General features: G+C 40.4%; 1 protein-coding gene across 1 annotated transcript in view; it reads left to right on the forward strand.

The window, feature by feature from the left end:
• erc1b (ELKS/RAB6-interacting/CAST family member 1b) overlaps window positions 1-8,944 on the forward strand; it is a 559,966-nt gene extending 551,022 nt beyond the window's left edge. The window contains exon 19 of the mRNA XM_039760564.1: window positions 188-8,944. Within this exon, the coding sequence (XP_039616498.1) occupies window positions 188-325 (138 nt within the window). The 3' untranslated portion in view covers window positions 326-8,944. The remainder of the gene's footprint in view (window positions 1-187) is intronic.
• Window positions 8,945-11,142: the final 2,198 nt, after the last annotated feature.

The following is an 11,142-nucleotide window of genomic DNA, read 5'->3' on the forward strand; positions in this document are numbered from 1 at the left end:
TTTAAACTTGACTAAGTTAATTAAAAGAGATTTGCCTCAATGATGGACAAACATAGCACCCTTGATGTTTTGTGATACTGGCCATTAAACAAATTTGCTTATATTGTGGAGGAGATAAACTAATTAAGCTGGTTAGAAATTGTTATCTTTCAAAATGGGAATAATTTTTTTTTTCTTCTGTCAACAGTTGGAAGCTGAGCTAGAAAAATGTGAGAAGGAAAGCACAGAGCTTCAAGAATATGCCAATGCCATCCTCCAGCAGATAGCTGACCACTGTCCTGACATTCTGGAGCAGGTTGTTAATGCTCTGGAGGAGTCATCCTAGTTCTTCTCATATCAAGACATCAAGAAGCCCCATTTTCTATTCCGTGCCCTCCTTCACTCTGTTTCCTCATTTTGTAGACTGTTCTAATGTTTGGGTCAGTATTGCAGCTGGGCTAACACTGTGCATCTGTGAGTATTCGTAGAAAAATGTAGAGTGTAGGGCCGACTGTTATTTACTCAGATCCAAATAAATAATAATGGATGCTTGGATTGACAAGCAATAACTGCATATTTGCAGCTGGATGCAAAAATCAAAATGCTGAAATCCTCTGCCTCTCATTAGGACAAAGATTGACAATACTGGCCTTGCAAGGTGGTTTTCTTCTTTACTTTTGTTTTGACTATCCTATAGATGATTTTAGCAAGTAAATTATTTAATACAGTCTTTATTGAAATAGAGATAGTTTAAACAAATTTGGAGAAAACCTCCACCCTGCAGACCTAAGGAGCTGTTTAACAGACACAAACACATTCCCAGTGTCTACACAGCAGTCTTTCTGCTTAAACACATAAAGCCGTTTATGTAGTGCAGACATGCTTAATTATGTGACATAGGACTTTCAATTAACATGTATAAATCAGTCATTATACTTTTATACTTATCAAAGACCAAGACTGGTTATTTATTTGGTATATTGTTCATAGTAGGACAAAATACTTATAGCCCCCAAAAGAAGACGCCTATGTAGACCAGGATCTCTCTGCCATGTGAAAGTGCCACGTAGTGATGTGTTGATGGCATTCCACGTTAAAGTTAAACCCAAAACAAACTACATCTGGGGAGAAGAGCTGTGGCCAGAGTTGTCTGTTTATGGGGTATGTCACCTGGAGGTAGGACTTCATCTAAAACAGGTAGACCATCATAGAGGTTCTTAGAGTTCTTCTACTGGGCACTACTATTTCCCACACTTCAATCAGTATAAAACTTGGTGTTTGTAAATGGAAAACTAGAAGACAAATAATATAATGAGGATTTTTTCAGCTCTACCAGCAGTGAAATATAGGTGCCAGATTTGCTCATTTTGGAGTGTTTTTGTTCCATTGTGAATAAATAATATCATAAATAAAGTTACATGCCCTACTGTGGCACGGACCTTATGGAGCATATGCAGTGAAATTAAGAGCCTGCATGCATGCTTGTCTAGTCCTGGATTAGTAACATGCTTGTATGTGTCTGAGGGGGCTGGAGCCAGTTAGAGAGGCAGTGGATGGCAGTCTGGGATTAAGCCATCCTACCCACCTTGTCAAAGTGACAGTCGATTTCCTTTGCACTCATGAAAGCTTATCTAAGTAGCTGTGTGTCACCAGCATTCATTTCATTGCAGTTCTGGTTAAATGGTACCAACAAGCGTCTAGGGGCTACAAAAATTATGCCATTAGTCTTTTTCCTGCCAGTTTGGGGGCTTTTGTTCACATATGAAATGTCACATGTAAGAAGTGATGGGATTGTAAATGGCTATAAGATGCTGTGTAATTTATTAGTTATTGAACGTGTTAAAGCATTATCTGAACAACAAAATTGCAGTATCTACAGATGAAAAAAAAGCCTGGTACCAGGCATACTTCTGAAAAAAATGCCATTAAGGGTTTTGCTGCTAATTTCTCATTGAGCTTTGATCTGTTATTTCTTCTTTTTTTTCTATAAATATTTATATATATATATGTTAAGAGTTACACATTTTGCATATATTTACATATTGCTAATCCCTCTCATAGCTCTTGGCATGGACTTTCTTTTGTAAATAGGAACTGTTAGTTGTTTTAGGTAGCTTAACTTTTATAACAGGCACTTTATTTAAAACAAAAACTATAGGAGTAGAAAGGAGCCTAAAAAGTGCTAACATATGATTGGTTATCCTATATGAAAGGTTTTCTGATACCCAAAGTACACAGTGTACTTGACATGTACATTACAGGCCATGGTAGCAATAATTTTGTTCCCTTTTTGTCCTACAAAAGTTCATTTCAAAGAGCGGCCTGATTTGGGTTCAAGCACCATGTCTGGTAAGCGCATTTAGCAAAGGTCCCACAGGAATGGGACAGTTTTCAAAGACTATCCTGTTATAAATGGGTGTCTGTCCAGACCTCTCTTCTAATGAGTAGGCCACATTTGAAATGGTTATTGAGTGACACTAAAAGGCTTTAAGCTGTCTGTCTGTCTATCTGCAGATAGAAATGCTTACTCTTTATTGGCCATTTCCCAGTAATTTAACAGGAAGATTAGAATTGTGGAATGGCCAGGCAAAGATCACCTGTTAGCAAACAAACATACAGTATTTCCTGAAATGTGTTAACTTAGATACCCAGGCAGATAGTTGATGCATGATAATAAAAGAATCGGCTCCAGTGATATCACTGAAATAAAAGGAGCCTTTGAAATTTATTACACTTGTGCTTATCACCGGCATTCTACATTCCTCTGTCTAATAAACGCATAATGGTGTTTTGATTGCCCAAATCACTATGATTAAATTGAATTGTACACGTTCTGTTTGTGACTGTGCTTAAGTTAATCTTCATGGGACAAAGCCATCGACCCCAAGACCCAGTTCTCTCATTTTCTGCCTACACATCCTAGTGAGAGTCAGAGAACACAAACAGGATGAGCACCAATGGCCACACTTCCCAGTCACCAATAGGAGTTCCCCACTCCTCCTCAGAGACATTATACCTTTACACTAATATCTAAAGTCACATTCGCTACGATTTGATGAAAATGGAAAGACATTTGTCAGCCAGATTTAGATCTGACAAAAAGCAGATAATCTCTCCACTCCCGCAAATGTTATTTTCTGCCTCCAGATTCAGTGGTGTGCTTCTAAGACATTTTCGGTAATTTGAAAAATCGTAAAGCATTAATTGTTTATAGACTAATCTATTTCTGTGACTTCACTGTCTTTATTCCTTCCAGTAAAATCTGCACTCATCTCAGAAGCCTTCAAATGAAAAGGGCATCTTAAAACATTGACAGCAGCTGAGGTGCTATGACCTGTTGTTAATTATGTCGTGTCATCCATATCAAAGAACAGGAGCGGAGTACACAATTTATCCACAATCTCTCATTTGCACGTGGCAGCAGCAGGAACCTAGCGTGAGGTGATGGTTTATTATATTATATAGAATAATGATAATATATATATATATATATATATATATATATATATAATATAATATAATGTGGGGGTCAATAATGGCTTAACAAATGTAGTCAACAAGTTGCTGACAAGCACCTTATACATCAAAAACACAATCTCCAGTAGTGGTTTTGGATATTGCTTTCCATTAAAGCTGCTTATATTCAGATTATGGAGTGGAAGCTATCAACCAAGCCCAGTGCGTGAAAGTGAGCAGTGCTTGTAGGCTTCCGTGAATCCTCTTTTTTTTTAAATCATCAGGATGAGATCATATCGTGCAGTAGCTAGTTGCTATGTACTTCTTTCATGACAAGCAGTGGAAAACATTCCACGACGACTTTATTGCCAGTAATAATCATTCTAAATGTGAATGTAAGAGTCAAAGGTACTTTGTTAATACTAACAAGAGGATGACTTCTTACAGTTTACAGCCTTATCGTGTGAAGAAAGATAATCCAAAGGAGATTGGTCACACTATTTAAAACAAGTTCAAGTCGCTCCCCTTCTTAGTCAGTCAGGACTTTGAACCATTCTTTTTGGACAGCAGTGAAGGTCTCCTCCCTGGCCATGGAGTTGTTGGTATCTCCTGCCTAAATGAAGTTCACATCTGCACACACTGTATGTTACTTCAACATTTAAATTCATGTAAAGGTTCCCGCCCGGAAAAAAAACCCCCTAAAAGTGAGTTATTAAAACACAAACATTTGTATTTCTGTATTATTTGACTAATTGTTTATTCAAGTGTACCACCCAGTACAGTTTTGTTTTTCTGTATGTCTTGGCTCAGATGTTTTCAAGCAGTGACAGTTTATTACACTAGTCATGTTGTTTTATTTCACTGGTAATGTCATTTGTTTGGAGAAGTTTAAAATGACTACTGCTCAATTATATCTAATCAACCTGTCAAATCCTACAGAATTTAGGCAATTAAATCCTGGAGTCCTTTGAAGAATTCTGGTCTCCATAGACACACACACACACACACACACACAGAGGACACATAGGTGTGTGACCTTTGACCCTCTCCTCTATGTCTCATTCATCTGTTGTAAGGCCAGCTCTTGCTAGCATTTCTTTTCTCCCACCATAAGGTTTTTTTTACATGAATATTCCCCTTACACACAACGCCCTTTAGCCTTCCTTCACTTTTTTGCAAGATGGTGAATCATTCACCTTTCAATGCATGGGCCTTAAATGAAACAAATTTTATTTAATGTGCTGCACCAAGTGAAAAAAGCATTTATGCTACCCGATATCAAAGGAAGTACAGGTCACCATTTATTAAACAAGATTGCTGGAGGTTTTGTGGCGTGTAAGGCATTTGGACAAAGAACCATTCATTGGCACTGTTCTTAAATACATTGCCAAAGCAGGGGGGAAAAAAGGCAAGCGAAAAACGACCGCTCTTTCAGGCAGCCATGTTATCCTGAACTTTCCCTTTTCTACGTTTTTTTCAGATCACTAGAAATTGGCACCATTTAAGGCTAATGAACATGACTCAGTCACAGGAACGCATCTTGCTTTGTTCTTTGAAAGGGAAACGCTGGTGTGCCTTAAACAGACCCAAAAAAAAAAAAATCTGAAGTCCATTTACAGCGTATTGTCCATTTCATACTAGACATCTCCTCTTATACTGTGCCATTATTTAGTGGTGCAGGTTCTAATGACCAGAAACACAAAAAAATAATAAAAATACTCTTATTTGCTGAAGAAGCTACCAGAAATTCCTAGGATTAAAGAAAGCATGTACAATATAATACTTGTTCCTCTTGAATGTAAATGACTCGGAGAAGACAACATTAGGGTTTTGGATGTTATTGATGAATGCTATCACTATCTTTGGTTTGGTTTATTTCTCTATCTAGGGTGGTATAAGGATGAGTGGCCGCAGCACCTCTGAGTTTGTATGTTCATCTACAGGGGATTTCTCTACTTGCATCCTGAATGTGGGCAGGTCAGAGTAACAGCCCAGCATGTGTTCAGTGGTGTACTGGCATTCCCCCTGGGACTTACCTTGTCTCCCACCAAATTGATCGGAAACCACACTTTAATTAAAAATACAGTAGCAGCCCTGGGTGGAGGGCAGACACACACTGTAGAATGTTTGATTTGGGTTGAAATGAACGGCTTTGGAGCACGGGAGAAATGTGACAAACTAGAAGGACATGCAAACTCGACACATCCTGCGACCATGCCAGAAACTGAGAGTGGCTATTTGCAGTATGCCTGCTTCAATATGTAACACTGTCAGCAAATGGAATATTACCTTTGGTGCTTTAGGAAAACAAAGTGTTATAAAATGGACTTCAGGGGTTTTACAGAGGTCAATAGGTAGTAGTCCACGAAGTTGCTTTCTGGTGCTATGGTCTTTTAAAGAAACGGGGATTAAAAAATGCCACCTTTGTGCCAGGTCAAGTCCCACATCACTTAAAGCCATTTGTCAGCACTGGTGTGGCACATATGTGGCATCTGTCTGTCTGTTACATATACAGCTTCAACAAAGGGTTCTTAAATGTTGTTAATGTGACATCCCATTGGGAGGATAATTAACCTGATGTTGTGAATTTGAATCTCACCCATGAGCCGGTGTTGTGTCTCAATGGTCCACATTTCACAACGCATTCGTCACTTCGAGAAGTTGCTCTCTGGTTTGCTTTTTTGTATGTAAATTCTTTCAGGAGAGACCAACCTTGTCTAGTAGTTGGCTAGTCTCAAATTTTTATATTTTACTAAAAAAAAATAAATAAATCGGGAGCAGGCCGCCAAGAAATTAGTAGTGAATACCACTAGACAAATGTACATGCATATTCAATATACATATATAAATATATAAAAATAAATAAATGAATATATACAGAGAAAGATCTTTAGATAGCTAGATGTAGATTCTATTATAAGCTTTTGCACAGAATGTCAAAGGGGACAGAAGAAATCCTTCTGAACATAAATGGTTTAAAAAAAAAAAAAGTCCTTTTCAACTAAATTTCAAATGTAACTGAATTTAAATGTCAAAACAACGTGTAAAACTTGGCATTTTGAAACCGATATTGTGTGTTTGATAAGTACTGTAACTCTGTACTTGGTATCTATATTTTTTATTTTGTTCAACAGCCTGGTGATGACGATGTTTGTGTGATTCTGAGGCTGCGATAGTGAAACTAAAATGTGTTTTTATATAAACAGAATTCAAAATGACAATAGTGTGTCAGAAAGAGACGAGCTCCATGCCCACACTGTTTTAGGACTGCTACTTGGCAAAGACATCTTCTTTTAAAGCTGAACTGCCATCTTTGTTGGGATTGCTGGTAAAGAAAGAAAGAAAAAGAAAAAAGAAGGAAAAAAAGAATGATCTGTTGTGTTTTTCCCTGCCACTATGCCCATTTAACTAATATACTGTGCATATATATTATATAATATATATATATTCCAAAATAATGCTGATGAAATATTTCACTAGACGACCCATAGTGTATCATTTGTAGTCCATCCATAGTAGTCTGAAAATTGTACTTTGAACACCCGACGATGCCACAACCATGAAAGTGAAGCTAAACAAAGGCAGTGGCAGCTGTTTTTTGTTGGGTTTTTTTTTAAACTCAGAATTTTCCTTTTGTCTCACGTTATGGTTGTGCTTTCTTCTTGATGTGTGTTATACAGTTAAACTACACTCAACATAAGTTGCATGTTCGGCTTGCTCCATGTAAAGTCTCCTTCACGGGAAGGATGCCTCTTGGTTTTTGAACTGAGAGAAACTCTAAAGTTGTGAGGAACAGCAACACCATGACATGCCATCCTAGTTGTCCCCAGCGGGTCGTGTCAGAGTGAAGGTGACCACACATGTGCAAGTGTACAGCCTGCTAATAAGAAGGGAGCGCCATCAGCACACTCTCAGTGCTCCACTTCTCCTTGCAAACATCTGTCTGGCCTGGTCACCTTCTGGAGAATAAGCTTCACTAACAGTAGAAACAGGAGAAGGCATCAGAAATTGCAGACACAATCTCTAATGCCACTGTCTCTTAATGACGGAGATAATAAATTAGGCTAAAACTGGCAGCTCAGCTCAGCATTGTTGTTCAACGTACAGGCACAATGCTGGGCCACTGCCGTTCATTTCTGTTTCAGTGAGAAGGCCACAGGCTACTGCAGTTTCACTTTCGGTGAACTGTACTTCCATACCAAGCCCTGTACACATTTTATACTTGAGTTCAATTCCTAGTCTGGCCCTGGTGCACACTTAGTTCATTCTCATGCTGCCCTTTCTGGACGACACACAAAACCAGGCCGTGGCATAGCTGGAGAGTCTAAAACATTGTGGCCAGGCTGGTATTTTTTTAGGTGGCCCAGCAATGAAGAAGACAGGCTCAGAAAATGGATGGACGTGTTAGCCAATGCTGCCAAACATATGACCTCTCCCCTTCAGAAATGGCGTAAAATGGTGTAAAAACACTTTTACAACAACAACAAAATTTCTCCTAGTGGAAAGACGTACAAGTAATAATTTAGGAGGACATCCATTTTCCTGACCCTGTAATTCCAAGTCAGGTGGTTTACAGAGACAGCAGCAGACATGAGGTGGGTGCCAACCCAAGAAGTGCTATAAAGAATAGTTTTTTAATTTAACTTTATCTTCTCATTACTTGTAAACTCCTGCTTTCAATAAATATCCATGAATCCTGCACAGCCTCCCCTATTAAAAGCTGGGGCTTTGACTCCTCATCTCTGTGCACTTCACATGCTCTGCCCGGGTATCCTGACGTCTTGTGGGCCAACTTAAGCAGCCCGTTTGGATTGGGCAAATGGCTGAGGATGTGCACAGCTGGCAACACCACCTGCTGTTGCTGCCACCAGTGGCTGGCGGGGGGGGTGGGGTTGTGGAACGGGCTCAGCCACTAGTCAGGAGGAATGCTCCAGATGTAGGGAGTTCATGTTATACTTGGCTCGCATGGGCCTTTCTCCTCCCATTCACATTAGCAAACAGCTAAGGCCGTCGAGCAGGAGTCCAGCACGAGTCTGTCCGCTTTAATTGTCACCAACCTGCAGCTTCAGAAAGGAGTTTAGTACCTGCTTCTTTAGTGAGCCAGTCCCGTCCCGAGTGTCTTTCACATACACAATGGACGCTGATTTGTATAAAGAGCGAGTCTTTGCCATTTCATCCTAAATGATGATCACAAGTCTTAGTCGCCCGTGTCCATTACCCAGCACATGCCTGCCCTGGACGACTTCTCCTTTCCTATTTGGCCTCAGTGTATTTCTCTACTAGCAATCCTACTGTCTGTGTCTTAAGGGTCCATATTGTTTGGGTATACTTTTTTATATTTACAAAAACAAAACAAAAAAAAAAAGGTGTGGAGCACTCGGTCACATTTTTTTGCAATTAAAATTACTGCCTTTATTCATCTGTGATAAAACTCTGGAAATTTCCTGTATAAAATGACATTGTATTGTATTCATCTTGGCCTTTGTACATAAACACTAAGTTATCAGTCTTCTTATTTCTTTGCCTCTTTCTTTGTTTTATTATTCTAATACAGGAGTCGTTTTTAACACTTATGTGCCACTGCTGCGTGTGGCAAGGCTGTGTCTGCCACCGTTTGAGGCTGCTGGTGAGACATGATCCACCTCTCATTGGACCTCCCATGGCTTTAACTCCCCAAAAAAAAAGTCTAACATATGCCCCATCTCTGAACTCTTTGGGGGGAGATGAAATTCTCTACTTTTTCTTTATCATTTTTTAGGCCATAACACAAGGTTACAGTTTAACTGGTTGATGCCAATGCAAGATGAATTTTCTTTTTTTTCTTCTTCTTTAATAAGCTTTCACACAACACAAATCGCAGGGTATGGGTGGTTAGGCTGTGATATGAATTATGATAAGGGGGTGTTCTGTGCTGCATCTTTTAAAATTGCCTGGAAATAATTGCAAAATGCAGTTGGTGGTCGCGCTGGTTTACATGTCTGAAAGATTGCTGGCCGTGTCGCCTTTAGTGAGCAGGCACCAAACTTCAGCACTGTAATGTTTGCCATTCATTACTCTGACAGCCTGAGGGTTCTTGTGCTTTATAAAAGGTTAACAGGTACAGTAAGTTCAGCAGCACAAGTTCAGCTCTGGTTTGTTTTTTTTCCCTTCCGTTCTGAGCTGGTATGTAAAACGAGAGTCTTAACTGGACACACTGCTCTTCTGTTTTTGAGGTCCAAAACAGCCATGTGCCTCGTCACTGCATGAAACAAACTGAGCTTCCAGATGAACGTTCATTGGCTGTCAGCTCTCATGGATGCAGAGTGCACCTAAAGATGAAAGTCGTGAGCCAGCTGGAGTGGGTCACTAGGCATGTCACATTATGCAACCAACTTTACGGAAGCACGTCACCAACTGCCTCCAACTCACCAAGATTATTTTGAGTGGATACGTGGCAACAGACAGCAGAGACCACCCAATAACAGGTGCAGCAAATGTGCCAAGGACTGCAACATAATAAGTGCATCACTGTCTACTCAGACAGATGGAGTCATTAACAATGCACTCCAGCAAAGAGATTTTCATCAAACAGTGGAGGAAGGTTAGCCTGTTCCCACATCGTCCCTGATAACCTTACCTATGTAGCCAAAATAAAAACACACACAGGCCACCACAGAGTCTTAGTCCTGGTAAGGTTATGCTCCACTAGTTCAGCCTCACTGTCACTACCATTTACCCCTCCACCCTGTTGTGTCCCAAGTTGGCATCAAGGTTTCCTTACATGATTCAGCATACTGCAGCTCAGGCCAGTTGAGATGATTCAGCTCTTATACTCAAAACATTCTCCAGTGAAGTCATTTGGAGACCACAGCCATACACAGCAACCATTGGGTTTTCGTGAGACTGAGCAGATGAATGAGTCGAGTAGTTGGATGTTTATGCTGCCCACACCCTCAGAACCCCTACAGCAGGCCTTGCCGACTGTCACAAACAAATGACCACAATTGAGTACTGAGCACTTCCAGGGTAGTTGAAAAGTGAACACGAAATGACATGCAGCACTTGCAACGTGATGGAGATGTCAGTACTGTGTATAACCAAGTATTCCAAAATGCTTTTAGTCCCAGATTTCCAATATCTATAGCCACCCCCACATTGCAGTTAACTGAACACCAAACTGGCCGAACAGTTGGTCCATCACATGAGCCAAACAAAAACTACCATTCTTATGAGCAATATGGAAACAAATGAAGCAATAAAAAGGTTTGTAGGGCCCAGAAACTGAACACAAACCAGGAGAAAGTTCTCCTACCTGGCTACGGTTTGGTGCCATTTGTTCTTTCAACTCTTCTCACTTCAGTCTGAACAGGCTGGCTAGTGTGGACATTAACAATCTCCAGCTCTTTGAGGAGACTTGCCAGGTGTCCACAGAACTACCAGGATCTCCCTCCAGGGAGCTGCTCTGGATTTCCTTGCAGTGTCCCAGGCCAGCGCAGTACCTGTGGTTGTCACCATAGATGCCCATCTCAAGTGGCTCCTCTGTTTACAGCAGCATGTGTGGATGGTGATAGCCCTGGAACATGATGTTCGACATGTCTAGCAGTCCAAAGCAAGCAGTCTGTACTCCTCTTCCTAGCCGCTGTTCAATGGGCTGGACTTCTGCCTGGCCACTGTTGGGTTTGCCAGCAAACTGTTGAGTCCACTGGGGTATTTCACACTCTTCTCTGT

Source organism: Polypterus senegalus, chromosome 8 (assembly GCF_016835505.1).
Source record: "Polypterus senegalus isolate Bchr_013 chromosome 8, ASM1683550v1, whole genome shotgun sequence".
In the NCBI taxonomy this organism is placed as follows: Eukaryota; Metazoa; Chordata; class Cladistia; order Polypteriformes; family Polypteridae; genus Polypterus; species Polypterus senegalus.